General features: G+C 29.6%; 3 protein-coding genes across 4 annotated transcripts; 1 reads left to right on the forward strand and 2 right to left on the reverse strand.

Moving 5' to 3' along the window:
• Positions 1-38: 38 nt before the first annotated feature.
• LOC106793916 (mitochondrial basic amino acids transporter-like) lies at positions 39-2,835 on the reverse strand. Its single transcript, XM_014761208.1, has 4 exons — positions 2,533-2,835; positions 2,005-2,247; positions 1,240-1,367; positions 39-1,146 (listed from the first exon to the last, which is right to left on the reverse strand). Exons 2-4 carry the CDS (start codon positions 2,036-2,038, stop codon positions 97-99), a joined length of 1,212 nt encoding a protein of 403 aa, XP_014616694.1. The 5' UTR covers positions 2,039-2,247; positions 2,533-2,835; the 3' UTR covers positions 39-96.
• A 1,351-nt stretch (positions 2,836-4,186) lies between these two features.
• LOC106793909 (protein henna) lies at positions 4,187-8,434 on the forward strand. Of its 2 annotated transcripts, none has more exons than XM_014761197.1 (8): positions 4,187-4,386; positions 5,857-5,985; positions 6,082-6,233; positions 6,323-6,505; positions 6,701-6,897; positions 6,997-7,259; positions 7,376-7,605; positions 7,712-8,434. In XM_014761197.1, exons 1-8 carry the CDS (start codon positions 4,312-4,314, stop codon positions 7,872-7,874), a joined length of 1,392 nt encoding a protein of 463 aa, XP_014616683.1. In that variant the 5' UTR covers positions 4,187-4,311; the 3' UTR covers positions 7,875-8,434. The 2 variants fall into 2 exon arrangements, with proteins under 2 accessions (XP_014616683.1, XP_014616684.1); XM_014761198.1 differs by lacking the exon at positions 4,187-4,386 and adding an exon at positions 5,681-5,740.
• A 224-nt stretch (positions 8,435-8,658) lies between these two features.
• Positions 8,659-14,833, reverse strand: LOC106793908 (circadian locomoter output cycles protein kaput). Its single transcript, XM_014761196.1, has 12 exons — positions 13,963-14,833; positions 12,616-12,660; positions 12,397-12,545; positions 12,157-12,248; positions 11,853-12,057; positions 11,680-11,775; positions 11,500-11,575; positions 11,084-11,322; positions 10,759-11,012; positions 10,245-10,664; positions 10,000-10,173; positions 8,659-9,889 (listed from the first exon to the last, which is right to left on the reverse strand). The coding sequence occupies exons 1-12, from the start codon at positions 14,001-14,003 to the stop codon at positions 9,407-9,409; spliced, it is 2,274 nt and encodes a 757-aa protein (XP_014616682.1). The 5' UTR covers positions 14,004-14,833; the 3' UTR covers positions 8,659-9,406.
• Between the last annotated feature and the right edge of the window lie 385 nt (positions 14,834-15,218).

The raw sequence follows: 15,218 nt of genomic DNA on the forward strand, positions 1-15,218 counted from the left end.
TATATATATTATATTATATTATATTATATTATATAATAGTAAAGATATAACACTATTGAAATTCACGTAATAACAACTTGAACTTCTTTTTGTACTTTATATAGATTCGTTCATGATTATACCAGATGCATTGATCGGACATTGCATATTGCAATTATTGTCGATAACAAGATCCTTGCTATCTGTTAATTCTGTTTTAATCATTTCCGAATGTTCTCTATCGTTCATTTGATGAATTCTTTGAATTTCGTAACACTCTCGAGTCCTTTGATCAAAGATATCAATTTTGGACCACAATTTTGTAGACCCATCGTGATGATTATTATTATTATTATTCGAGAATACATCACGAAGCATCGAACCAGCAGCCATTATCGTAACATTATGATAATTAGTTTGACCTAAACAATTAGCATTGTCTAAGAAAGTAACCCAGCTACCAACGAATGATTCGTATGTCGATAAAAGTTTTTCGGTATTTGATGTTTCGATGCGTTGTTCACCAAAAAATCTAAACGTCCAAGTGACCACTGCGAATGTCATAGCGTTTGTAGGAAATGCACGTATTATGGTTGAATTTAAACCCCTGTAAAGACAGGAATAACCCTCCGAACGTACAGATTTTCTATAACAATCTAATGCACCGTTATAACGATTGTTACTTTCCGCTTGTATACGAGATTTGATGACGTCCAAGGGATAACTAACTATCCAAGATGCTGTACCAGCTAATCCCCCAGCTAGTAACATTCTACTTGTTGATATTGGTTCCTTCGATTGGGTAAGAAACTCATAAGTCAAGAAATAGGTACCGAAGCTGGGTGCTTCTCGAAGAAACGTGATACCAAAACCATTAAACACACCACGAAATCCTTCCTTTTTGTGAATATGTTTGAGACATTTCATTGGTCCGGAGAATGTCTTATTAGTTGATGATTGCAATTGCATACGAGTCTTGGCTAATTCGATAAGACTGCTGATCGGTGATTGTGCAATACCGGCCATAGTACCAGCAAGAAAATGATAAGAAAGACGATCCTTATCGGACATGTGCTTCTGTGCTTGTCCGTAAACACCAAATATTATTGCATTTACTACGGCTACTCCTGCCATTGGTGACGTCATACCTCGATACAGACCAGACACCTTTTAATACAAATATATATATATATATTATAATTAGATTAGATTTTTATTTTTATAAGTTTGTAATCATATCAATTATGAAGTGAATTTTACCGATTCTTTTTTAATCAAAGTCCGAAGGCAATGCAACGTGCCTTTGTATTTTGGATTTCTATTATCTTGCGTTTGCATGTGGACCTTGACCGTATCCAAAGGATATCCCACCATAATACCGGCGCACCCTAAAACATATTTCAAAATAATAGAGATAAAAATATGATAATACAAATTATTAATATTATTAGACAATGTTCCAGATAAATCATCCTTTTCTTCTTTTTTTTTTTTTTATCATACGAACACGATTTAATCATTTGATTTATACTACGTGGCGCGTGGTACTTTTGTAATCAAAAGAAATAAATATAATCAATTATATATATATATATATATATACATTCTTATCGGTTTTTTAACGTTGACCTATGATAAAACAAGTCATGTGATAAATTATGCGATATGTCGTAAATAAATATAGTAATATTTCAGACTGTGAAACATTTCTTTAAAAATGTCGGAAAAATTCTTTGATCTTGACCTTATGTTCTTATACGTTATTCTTCAATATGATAAATATGCAATATCCAACGATATATAAATATTGAAGGGTTGACACATTCAAATTGAACGTAATTATTAATTTTTTGAACGAACAATTGATTTGTTATACAAATATTAAAAAATAAACTGAATGAGGGGCATTCATTTAAATCAACTTCGATTTTTCGATCATTTTTTAAGCTGATAAAATAATGTTTATCTATAGTATTATTATATATATATATGAATATAACACTCTTTATTTTGAAATAAAATTACCTCCCAAACATCCAGCAGCGAAATCGAGTGCCATAATAATCGACCTCTGTTATCTCTTCCGCGATTTTTCCACTTCCAAAAGGAATGTCCGTTTTTGAATAAACCGTCTCTAAAATGTAACGCTTTCAAATTTTTTCCTTTCAATGATGCATTGAAGATTTGGTTACTTGAATATCGATTAATTTCCACAGGCAATAAATCGGAATCCATGAAAGATCGATCACTGCTAATTTGTACTAGAGTCTGAAATGAACATTTTCATGAAAATATTAATAATAATCTTTATAAAAATTGTGTGACTTTTACGTTTCGTAAATTTTTGTATTTTATGAGAAACTATACGTTGAAATTAAAATCGCAATATTGTTGAGATCGCGTTTAAAATGATTTTTATAACAAAATAAATAGAAACGCGATTGCACTCTTATGCATATATAAAGTTTATTATTTTATTCTTTTTATAGAGATCAATTACATAATAATTATTTATAATAATAATAATAATAATAATAATATAAATTTACTTACCGGTTGGTGGTATGTCATAGCTACATTTCCAAGAAACTGCAACGACTCGTTTTAATTCACTTTCTGTTCTGCTACGTTTAAATAAAACTAAAATATTTATAAATCTCATCGAACGTTAAAATTTAATGAATTTTATTTGGAATAAAATAATAAAAAATTCGAAAATAATTCTTATAGGAATGAATAGGTCTTCACTGTATGAATTCGTGATACTACTAAAAGCTTGAGATCTCATTAAAAGCTTCAATCAAACTCTTGGAGCAAAGATCATCGGCACATTATCGTTACAAAATATTGGCGTACTAATACCAATAGTTATTCAACAGCTAAATTTTAATAACACTCGTTGTACTTGATTTTACTCTGGTTATACTAAAGGAGAAGAAGGGGTTTGAAGGAGATGAAGATGTCAAAAGAGGGGTCAATCATTTTGAGATAAAAGAGGTCGTCTTTGGTACGAACGAAATCATTCGGCTACCTATCATTTATCTGAATGATATCTACGGAAAATATTTATATTTTCTTCGTTAATGCAAATTCTCTATATTTCTAAATGCACATTGATAAAAAATCTTCTTCGATAACGTTGATAATAAGAAAATTCGAATCTAGAATAATTCAATGATTTATATTTCATATTTTTGTTTAATTAACATCTTATTAATTTTTATTTAAATATAAACTTTTTATCATTAAAATAATTATTTATTTTACAATATAATTTTTATAATACAAAGATATGTGTTTAACAAAATATGATATCAATATTAGATAAAAATTGTTATAACAAATAATTTCTATTATTTTATTTAAGTGGCATACAAAAAAATATCTTTATATGGTCAGACATTTTTAAGTAGTATAAACAGAGAACTGCTTTACTGACGATCATACATTTCTGTATGATTTTTTTTATAGTTCTATTAATTTCTAAAAGATGACGCCACTTGTACATATTTGATTGATCGAAGGATTTTGATCGATAAGTTTGATTCCTTCTTCGAAAAATTATTTAAGAGATACTTATTTAAATAATTGAAATTATATAAAAATTACTAAGAGTGTGGAAACATGCTATATTATATTAATAAATAATTGTATTTTATTTTAAATATTAATTCAAAAGCAGAAACTATATATAAATATAAATTTCATCATCGTTCGAATAATGCAAATGCAATTTCAATCATTATTAATCTTTGACATTGATTTTAAAATCGTTTGAATAAAATTGTTAATATCTTTAATATATAATTTACTTATAAAAATCATAAGAACGTAAAAAGATATTTATATAATGTATTTGAACTTAACAAATGACGTTTTTAAATATTGCAAGTAAAAAGGAATGTAAAATGAAGAATATTCTTTAGTGCTTTTTTACTTTTTTTTTTTTATAACAAAAAGATATTATTTTTATATTTGTCATATAAGAAAGTATAAATGAACGTTAGTTTGAACGATAACACCATGACCCTCGTACGTTCATTTCAAATAGAGATACTTTCTCTCCCAATCGTTTAGATTGAATATTTTTCTTATCTAAATTTCTCTGATCGAATAATATTATTTTTATAACCGTTGTAACTTAACCTGTCGTAAAAAAGAGATGAAAGCTACTATGCTATTAAGATTTTATTTAGTTAGTCTTCAACAGCCGAACGATGCGAATCGTATAACGTGTCTCTTGAAATAATTTTTTTAAAATCGAATAATATATATATCCTTAACGACAAAATTGTTTTCTTGATCATTTTATTATTTAAATTATAGTGCAAAATGTATTCTAATTCGAAGAATGTTAACGATGGAGATGATACTAGCACAATTTTAAGTTCGTCCCCTCTCGACAAGGTTCGTGTAAAAGAATCATTTTTATAATTTATTTTCATTTATGAATTCTCAATTATATATATTTACCATTTTTGTATAGACTTATTGAATATTAAAATTTTGTATTTTTTCAAGCGTTAATAATAAGAGTTTTATCGCCAAAACTAAATTGAAATATATTTATTATTGTTTCTCGAAAGAATATTATATATATATATATAAGTATACATATATAAAGATTATATAAATATTATATACATATATAAGTCACTTTTTCAAATAAACCGAGTTAATGGTAACACTAATTATAACTGAACGGTATCTTTTCATTTTCAATAAAAAAAAAAAAAAGTGACTTATGCCACTTTCAAAATAAACGGCTCATATATATTATTGTTAATAATTTTTGACAATAAACAAAAATTCAATTAAGATATGTGTTCAATTAACATATTTAAAAATATTTCGTTGATTGTTTCGTTTAGTAAATAAAAAGTTATTATTATCACCATTTTTTTTGAACGGAACAAAGTTCGATTTGAATGCAATTACATAGGATTTTACTAAAATTGATTTACATTCTATCAAGAATTTAATTTACTGTAAACCTTGAGAATAATTAAGTATAAAAGTATGAGGTGATGTGGTTGGTCTCGCGACATTTAATCATCAAGAATTTATATTAAATACATACGACGTATTGATTATATTCAAAAGATTGTTTTCCATTCTACTTCTGCATAATTTATTAGTATTTATCATATTTAATTATATGTAAAAGGATTCCGAATGATGTTTGTCTCGATTAAGTTGTTCATTATACATTATATCCATAATTGCTTTACAATCGAGACCTTCAATCTTTTATTTCCTTGTGAAACTAGTTGCTAAAAGAGCAAAATAAAACTTTGAGATCTGTTTCTACATTAACATTCCATTCCAGAAAAAGATATTGAGGACAGAGAAATCGGCCTTCGTTCTCATTGTTAAATGAATACCCATAATCGTATAAGCATGATGCAAAATTTAGTTAAGTTACAGAATTCTATATTCATTGGTAAACATATTTTTATTTAGTAATAATAGCGATAATAATTTCTTATCAATGTTCTTACTCATAATCAATGCAATTAACATTTTCATAATTTATCTTTATGTCAATTTAATTACCGTGTAAGATAATAATATATCCAAAAGTAATATTTACGACGGTATTTCCCGAAACTTATAAGAACTTTTCTACGTTACAAAACTACAAGTGGGGGAAACAGAGAACATACGTATAAAACACAGTTAGAAGTTTCTTACTTTTAAAGTCATATCTCTTAGTAACGTAGAACGACACAGTAAAATATATTTTATAACGATGTTAAACGTGAGAACAAATTACTTTACACTTTTTATATTATATTTGTAATTTTTATAATACAGGATAATATTCACACACTTTTATAATTAATATAATTTTTTTCTTTTTTTTTATTACAACAGCCAAAACTAATGCACGGTGGAAATTACATAAAAGAAGGAAAAGATTCGGCTAAGAGTACTTGTCTAATATTTTCACCTAAAGAGGATGATAAAGTTGGAGCATTAGGAAAATATCTTCAATTATTTGCCGTGAGTGAAATAAAAAAAAAACTAATTAATTATTATTATTATATTTTAACAAAATATTTTCTTTTTTTTTTCTTTTTTTTTGAATTAAAATTTTAGAAATATGAAATCAATCTTTTACACATCGAATCGAGAAGTTCGCGTCGTGTTAATGGTTACGAATTTATGGTGGAATGTGCACCCAGTTTAAACCTTGGATCGGTCATCGAAGATCTTCGAGTACAATGCAAATACTTTTCTATTATTTCTAGGTAAAAAAAAAATAAAGAACAAATAAATATGGGAAAATAAAAAAGAAAACGAGTAATTTGCAATGAAAAATATTAATTTCTTTTTATAGGAATCATAAGGATAATATGGACACAGTACCATGGTTTCCTAGAAGGATTAGAGATCTCGATAAATTCGCCAATCAGATTCTTTCTTATGGATCGGAACTTGACAGCGATCATCCTGGATTTACTGATCCTGTTTATCGACAAAGAAGAAAATATTTTGCTGACTTGGCATATCATTACAAACAGTGAGAGTCATTTAATTTAACTTATCAATGCGTCATCAATGTTTTTTCGTCGATGAGATTAATGAATTAACAAATCATAACAAACAAGATAAAGTGTTGTTCTAACGTTAATGGTTATCTCTCAATAATTGTTATTACGGTGCAAACATGTTTGTTTAACGATTTGATTATTGAAATTGTTCTTTTCTTTTTAAGTGGTCAACCAATACCAAAAGTAGAATACACGCCGGAAGAAATTGCTACGTGGGGTATAGTTTTTCGAAATTTGACGAAACTTTATCCAAAATATGCATGCAGAGAACACAATCACGTGTTTCCACTTTTCATAGAAAATTGTGGATACAGGGAAGACAATATTCCTCAACTCGATGATATATCTAATTTTTTGAAAGGTTCTATTAAACTTTTTTCTTATCAAAAAATTTATACGCAGGCGCGAGAATTATATTTTTGTTATATATTATAAATATTAATTATATTTTTTATAATAGATTGTACCGGCTTTACACTACGTCCGGTAGCAGGTCTACTTTCTTCTCGTGATTTTTTAGCAGGCTTGGCCTTCAGAGTATTTCATAGTACGCAATACATCAGACACAGTAGTAAACCCTTGTACACTCCGGAACCAGATATTTGTCACGAAATATTGGGTCATGCACCACTTTTTGCCGATCCCGCTTTTGCACAATTTTCGCAAGTCGTTGGTTTGGCATCTCTCGGTGCACCTGACGAATATATCGAGAAACTTGCTACGGTAAAGTTCTTTATGTACAAATACAAAATTATATCACAAAATTATTCTACCTGAATCAAGAAAAAAATAAAAAATATTCCATATGAATAAATTGATTGCATTGATGAATGTTGCAGTGTTTCTGGTTCACTGTAGAATATGGTATATGCCGACAAAATGGCGAATTGAAAGCTTATGGTGCCGGTCTGTTGTCGTCATTTGGCGAATTAGAATATTGTTTAAGTGGAAAACCAGAGTTACGTCCTTTCGATCCAGTCAACACGTCATTACAAAAATATCCGATAACGGAATATCAACCGGTATACTTCGTTACGGAGGGTTTCGATGATGCCAAAGAAAAAATGATGTGAGTAGGGATAATTAATATATATATATCTAATGAATAATTAAAAATTATCGTAATCATTTTATTCTTTATTAATTATATTAAGAGTCGTATTATTTGTTTTCAGTAAATTTGCACAAACTATACCAAGAAAGTTTGGAGTCAGATACGATCCTTACACGCAAACAATCAACATCATAGACAGCAAACATCAAATAGAAGATTTGATTCATAACGTCAATCAAGAGGTTCAAATTTTGATGGAAGCATTGAGCAAGTTAAAGGAATAAACGTCAAATATTTTTTTGTACTATTTTCTAGTTTTTATAAGATAAACTTTATTAATTAGGAGAAGGGAGGGGGGGGGCAGGGAAAGTTAGAGATTAGACGTTCATAAGAAAAAATTGAAATGTTATTAGAATTATGTATTTTGTAATGATCACCTGTCATACCGTACTAACATATTTTTTAATTAGGTAACGTTAAACAATCAATCCTTTCATTCGCAATGACATCGAACAATCATTAAGAACGATCGTAAATATTTTACCGTCATTTTGTACAATCCGTTAATATTATATGAAATAACCAGCTATTATATCTAATATATAACTATAATCAATCAAAAATAAAGTATAAAATAAGACAGAATCACATACTTATCAGGGCTGCGTCAATGTTGCATTAGAGAGTTTCTAGTAAAAAATAGATTTTTAAGAAAGATTTTTGAGTAAAGTTAATTGAAAAATTGAAAGTTTTATCAATGAAATACAAGAAGTTTGTGGAAGATGTAAAATGTGTTAATGTTTCTGTACGAAAGAAATCAATATGATATAAAAAGTTAAAAAATGAATTTTTTTCTCTAAAAAACGTCTTTAATAAACTTACTTCCATTTTGAACTGTAGTGTCAAACCAAACCATGGGTAATGGATAGGGCTTTTCTCGCTGTCATTGTATTCATGAATAAAAGACAAAAGGGTACCTTTATTTAAAAAAGAGAATAGCGTGTAATTCAAAATGTCACGGATGCCTAACATACTGCAACAAGTGATTTTTTTTCGCTGACATTTGCCGAAACGGCAATGCATAATGGAATCATGACACAATAACTAGACACTTATCGTTAATTCATACAATATCTAGTTATTTCATAAAACAATTGAATTAGACACTTTAACAGTAACATATATAATAAATTATGATACAATGGTCGTATTCTTAAGTGTTGGTAGATATACAAGAAAATCATTATTATTATTATTATTATTATATATATGTATATATGTATACATATATATATATATAATACATGTACAACAAAATATATTACTTTCTTTTGATCTTTATCACTGTAATCATATTGGTGACTTTCTAATTCGCAATTGAAAACACTTACACCCTGTATGAAACCCGATAGAAAAAAATTAGGGTCATTTGATATATATATGAATACAGTGCATTATTAATTATAATACACGTCGTTGTGTACATTGTGTACATATCGATCGTAATTTCAATATCATTTTCATTAGGAATATAATAATGTTTACGATTACTGACATACTTATAATAATAATCGGTTCGTTAAAGGAGAAATTATGTCTCTCCATTCACCAAACTCTAATAATAATAATTAATAAACCTTTTTGTACTTTTCACATGGAGAATTCTGATCCTTCATTATAGAATACTTGAAAAAACGTTCATTTTCTATTATCTCCTAGAAAATTGGAGTCTTCTTTTATACAGAATGTAGATTTACAAAAATGAATTTTTTTTTCCTCAACCATTTTTTCACTGAAACGTACGAACGAACGGGGTTCAATTTTTAGAGGGTCTTGGTTGTTGACCACCTGGCACTTCGATATTACCGTAAAGTATATCGGTTTGTGGCGGACATATTTGAAAAGGCACGAACTCTGCCGGATTTCCATCTTGTTGAGTAGATGGACCCTGTTGTTGTTGTTGTTGTTGTTGTTGGGGTTGGGTTTGAGGTTGTTGTTGTTGTTGCTGTTGTTGTTGCGATTGCTGGGGTTGTTGCGAGGGTTGTTGTTGAGACTGTTGCGTTTGAATCATAGTATTAACGCTAACATGAGTCACTCCGGAAACCGTTGGTGGTACAGGACTGACCGGTAAGGCATGTGGAAATAATTCCGTTGGCACTATAGGTACTGGCACAGTGATCGGTAACGACAACATATTTACACCTTGGACGCTAGTAGATGACGGTAATTGAACGTTTGCCGTAGTATTGCATCGATTCGTTGGTTGGCACGTGTTTGTCGTATTGTACGATATTCCCGACTAAAATTATCATTTTTTTATATATATATATATATATACATATATATCTATATATTACGAGAAAATTTCAAATGATTAATTAATATTTAATATGTTAAAATCTTACTGACGTTAAGCAGAGGCGATAAAATTCCGTATCTTGCTATGAACAATTGTTCCGACACTCTTCTCAATTCTTCCTGCTGATGAACGATTAATTGTTGCAGTTCTTCGTGTTTACGTTGCAATTCGTCCTGTATTTGATTTTGCGCAGGCGTCATAACGATACCTTGTTGGTGTAACATCTAAACAAAAATTTTCGTTTTGAAGAAAACTTAAATTGATTTTATTTTTATTATTTGAATATTATTAATACCTCGTGGGTTGGTAAATTAGAAATTAAAGATCCCGATGGTGTAGCAAAGCCCGCTGTTACAACAGGTTGAAGATTGACCATAGCATATTGGGTTGGTTCCATATAATTTATACAAGATTGATCATCTCCTAATTGATGTTGCTGTTGCGTTTGTTGTTGCTGTTGTTGTTGTTGTTGTTGTTGACAACTTTCCATGGGCATTGGTTGGGAAGCCACCGAACTACTGACCGAAGCTGTTTTAGTTCTCGAATCGTGTTTCGTTATTTGCGAATGCGGTGAACTTCTTAATGACGTTGATATGGAAGATGTGTCCGAACCTTCACCAAGACGTCGAGACATTGAACTATTCGTTATAGTCTTAGAACTTTTTGACACTTTTGTTGGCCACTGTGTCATAGGTATTTGGCAAGTAGTAGTTACCTGATAATAATAATAATAATTAATTACTTTAACAACAAAATAGTGAATAATATCATAATAAATATAGAAATAAATAATAAGTATTATTAATAACCTGTTGTTGTTGTTGTTTAACTGGCATTAGAATTACATCTTGGGCATATGTTTTATTAAAATTGGTACCAGCATCTTTGCGCATTTCTTTCATGACATCGACGTAACTGACAACGTGATGCGTACATACAATAAATTCTGGTTTAGAATTCCATTGATTATAAGTTATGAAGAATCTAGTTTGTAGCCATATCCATTGTTGGCCCTTCGTTAAAAATCTATAGTGACAAGATGTACCCTCTCCTTTCTGCATTACTGAAAATTGTCTTTTCATAGGGAAACCTTGAATTGGAAATATGTATTACGATTTAAATTAAATGACTTACAAGATTCGTGACAAGTGACGACTTTATCCAAATCATCGACGTGATAATAATCGTATCCGGAAGTACCTAGCACCTCGAAAGGTAAATATCCGATAATAGGTGGTGCTCTGTGATCTAGAAACAAAAACTTCCATTCAAGACTGTGCCGAGAAGTGAATTCAGATTTTGTGCTGTCCATGACCGACATTTCTCGTATCAACTGCGGTGTCTGAAGTCGGCCTGTTCCAACAAAAACCATTCTGTAAATAATATAATTCATATATACATATATATATAAATAATATACATATACATATGTATCGCGTAATGATATTATATTGCTTTTTTTTTTGTATTATAAATATATATAATACAAAAAAATTAAAAAAAAATATATATATATATAAAACAAAAATAATAATTAAATTATAAATTACTTGGTATCGGATCCAGACATGTTGTTAAACCTTGAATTAGGAACTAAATTATCCATATTGGTATCCACGTCAGAACCTTCATCGAACATAATTAAATAATTAATATTATTATTCTTTTATATATCTAATTATATACGTATGAATGAAATATAAAAATAAAAAAAGAAAAAATTTACTTACGAAAGTATCCAATAAATTGAACGAGTTCATAAATGGGATCTTCTTGATAATCAAATCCCCCTCTTTTGATGTGACATGTAAAGGATACTTGGTCTTCTATAAATAACAAATGATCGAACATTTTTTATTAAAACACTTCGTCGATTCAATTTATTATTGTTCTCTAAACGTACCCTTTTTAACTGTACATCGATCCCTTATACTGTTGGGATTAAGTAAGACATTGTAAAGATGAGATTGATCCTCTTGATAAGCAATATCGTATATAGTAGTGCTTTCTAATTCACTTGGTAAATAGCCGAGAAGAGATGTAACACTTTCGGAAACGTAATAAATACGTCCGTTAGATGAGAATACCATTATGAATCCATCTAAGGCCTGTTAATTACAACAAAATTGTTGTTATGTTTATTTTACATAAGCGATAAGTCTATATAATAATCTATATAAAACGCATAACAATGGCTATCTATTTACTTCTAAAATAAGGTGAGTAAATTCTTCGTTGGATAAAAAAGATGGTTTCCAATCTTCTTGAATTTCATGTACCCTAGACCTAACAGCTATCTCTGTAATGATACAATAATATTTTATTTAAATATAATATTCATTCGCGCGTTAAGAATTGTTTTTGTTTTTTCTTTTTTTCTTTTTTTTTTTTCATTTCATAATTATTCTCATTTAAATACAAAACGATTGCATTTTTGTTAAACGCACCGTTGTGATTCTTCAAAAATAGGATAGTTGATTTCAATACCGTGGACTTATCCATTTTTCGTGTATTTGAGCTCACCATACTTCCAAGCTCGCTCACCAACATATTGAATTGATCTCGGCGTTTTTTCTCGCTGAGATTACGTGACTTTCTAAATTAAAAATAAGAATGAAAAAAAGTTGAATCTTTGATCTTTACGCGAATTATTAAATACCGCTTACCGTTTTGTATCATCCTTATCATCGATATCATCGTCCATGGTATCACTATAAATAACGTAAATATATTTATATATATATAAAATTATAATCATTTCCTTTTGATATTAGATATATTGTATTTTTTTCTTATGTGTGTAATTATTCAATGTATCTCGAATATAATTTAAAACAAAAATAAATGAAGTCTGATTTTACTTCGACAAATTGAGAAGGTCATCAACCGCATATCGACACATACAAGAAAGTCAACATCGTTGTGTGGTGTACTATTACATCATACGTGGTGACATACGTCATATTTAATCGAAAGAGAGAAATCGTTTAATTAAACGAAATATAATCTCTCAAGTGCATATCATTCAGTTTATGATAATCAACAAAAATAAATTACGAATTATGGAATGTTGAATGTACGTAAACATATGGAAATAATTATTATTATTCGTTAAGATCTAAATTATCAATTGCGTACAAATATTAACGTTTATGATAACGTAAGCGAGCATAAACTAAACGTAATTGTCATACGAATGTAATCCTTGAACATTATCGAACGTTTGTAAATAATACAATCTTTATTATTTATTAACATTAAAATGAACGAATGCATAAACGATTGAGAGAGAAAAAAATCGATAAAAAATTGTTTAATTGGAAAAAAATTCGAGAATCAATTGAATAATAATAATAATAAAAGGGAACAAAAAATTGATATTAATCAAGAATGAAATATTTCGATAGCGAATAAATTGATTAAAAAGTAGCGAGTAATCTAGCACATATGTTAACGCATTGATCCTAGTTGTTCAATAGTTAAACAAGTGTAAAATACTGTCGTCTATCGATAGAATATATTACAAGCTGAATGAAATTACAGTAGATGAAATAGTAAATGGATATAACAAGATATCGGTATAAATAATAATCTGAACAATTTTGTTTCCTCTTCTCTTTGCGAGAGATAGGCAATTAAACAGAAAAAAGAAAAAAAGATAGAAAAAACATTAGAGAGATGGAATGCGGTGTGTATGTATATATCCCGCGGTTCGAGATTTCACGTTCGATCGGATCGAGGAAAAGTGAGTTGATGGTAGTAGTAGGACCACAGACAAAGTGAATATAGACGTTCGGCGTCAAACACAGCGTTTTAGTGTGTTTGACGGTCGGCATAAACTACTTGCACTGTATTCCCATCTCGTAATAAACGAAATATGGTAATGATGATGATGACGATCGGTATATTATCGAATAAGAAAAAATAAGATCAATATAATTGATGATTAAATAAATATGCGAAATAAGCATCATTATTTTTTTGTTCAATCAAAATAAATAATCACAACTCACTCGGATTGTCTGGAGGAACGTTCCCGCGTATAACTCGCCATGCAAAAGGGTTGTTGTCAATTAATATCCAATAACAGTTGTCGAATTGCAAACTTTCTCACGTAAAAACGTATTTTGTTCACGAGGTTGAGTTAAAAACGGTTTGGTGATTATTACGATTGATAAGAAGACTTAATCAGCGACCAATTATTATTATTATTATTATTATTATTATTATTGTTATTATGTATTCTCAAAGAGGAGTAATATGTTCTCCTCGTTAATATCTTGTTCGTTAGATCTTCCAAATCTATATTCTTTTTATCTTCCTCCTCCTCCTCCTGTTCGATACACGTCCCGGTCGTTCCAGCAATATTTATCCTCCTCGTTGTTTTCGTTGTTGTCGTCGTAACTCTCCTCTTTGTCGGTTCGTTGTCTTCTTCGAGGTGGCGGCTCCTCCACCGGCAGCACCGCCACATTTTTCGAAGCGCGAACGCACACCTACCTTATCTTTTTTTTCTTTTTCACCCTTTCTTCGAGCAACGAAACGAAACTCTCTGCTTTTCACCTTTTACTACTCGTTTCTATACCTCTCTCACTCTCTCTTTCTCTCTCTCTCTCTCACTCACACTCACACTCTCACTCTCACTCTCTCTTTCTCGTATTTATTTATTCCTTTCTTTCTTTAACACTCTCTCCTTCTCTTTCTGTTTTTATCTGTCTCTTTTCAATCCTTACCTACCTTCGACAAACCACTCAACCATTAGTTTCACCTAACGCACTTTCCTCACCTTAATGCGTCATGTTACGCCACTGTTAGAAACGATCGCAGCGCTCATGCTAAACACCCTAAGGCGTCGTTTGGTACTCTGAATGATGATATTCGCGACACGTTTCCATCCAATTTTCCCCAAATCCTTGATAAACAAGTTTTCTTATTTATTTCTTTTTTTTTCCCGATAGATGAAAAAATGCAACACATCTTTTACGATCGTTTAATTTTTATGAAACTTTGAGATACCTATTGTCATTTTTATTAAGCATACTAACATATTATATTTTATAATTATTAAACATTAAATTTCAATAATAATAATAATAATGATGATAAAATAAAAATGAAAAGAATAACATTAACAAAACAAATCTTCTAGTCGTCCAATCATGATTGAGAACGCATATCAGCGAAAACGAGTTGCATTTTCCACATGATGCCAAGTGCGCAGACGCTGCAGATAAAATTGCTGCTTAGTCGATGGCTCGTGGTTTCTAGTTCA

This window comes from Polistes canadensis, unplaced genomic scaffold (genome assembly GCF_001313835.1).
Source record: "Polistes canadensis isolate GaletaPanama2010 unplaced genomic scaffold, ASM131383v1 scaffold_20, whole genome shotgun sequence".
NCBI classification, from domain to species: Eukaryota; Metazoa; Arthropoda; class Insecta; order Hymenoptera; family Vespidae; genus Polistes; species Polistes canadensis.

Bases quoted from the DNA above. Each gene is read 5' to 3' on its own strand.
- LOC106793916 (XM_014761208.1), bottom strand. From the start codon at position 2,038: ATGGCACTCGATTTCGCTGCTGGATGTTTGGGAG. The intron at 1,368-2,004 runs GTAATTTTATTT...AATATGTTTTAG, and splicing joins CGCTGCTGGATGTTTGGGAG to GGTGCGCCGGTATTATGGTG. The intron at 1,147-1,239 runs GTAAAATTCACT...TTGTATTAAAAG, and splicing joins CTTTGATTAAAAAAGAATCG to GTGTCTGGTCTGTATCGAGG.
- LOC106793909 (XM_014761197.1), top strand. From the start codon at position 4,312: ATGTATTCTAATTCGAAGAATGTTAACGATGGAGATGATACTAGCACA. The intron at 4,387-5,856 runs GTTCGTGTAAAA...TTATTACAACAG, and splicing joins GTTCGTCCCCTCTCGACAAG to CCAAAACTAATGCACGGTGG. The intron at 6,506-6,700 runs GTGAGAGTCATT...TTTCTTTTTAAG, and splicing joins TTGGCATATCATTACAAACA to TGGTCAACCAATACCAAAAG.
- LOC106793908 (XM_014761196.1), bottom strand. From the start codon at position 14,003: ATGGCGAGTTATACGCGGGAACGTTCCTCCAGACAATCCGA. The intron at 12,546-12,615 runs GTAAGCGGTATT...TTTTTAATTTAG, and splicing joins GATAAGGATGATACAAAACG to AAAGTCACGTAATCTCAGCG. The intron at 11,576-11,679 runs GTAAGTAAATTT...TGTTCGATGAAG, and splicing joins TCAATTTATTGGATACTTTC to GTTCTGACGTGGATACCAAT.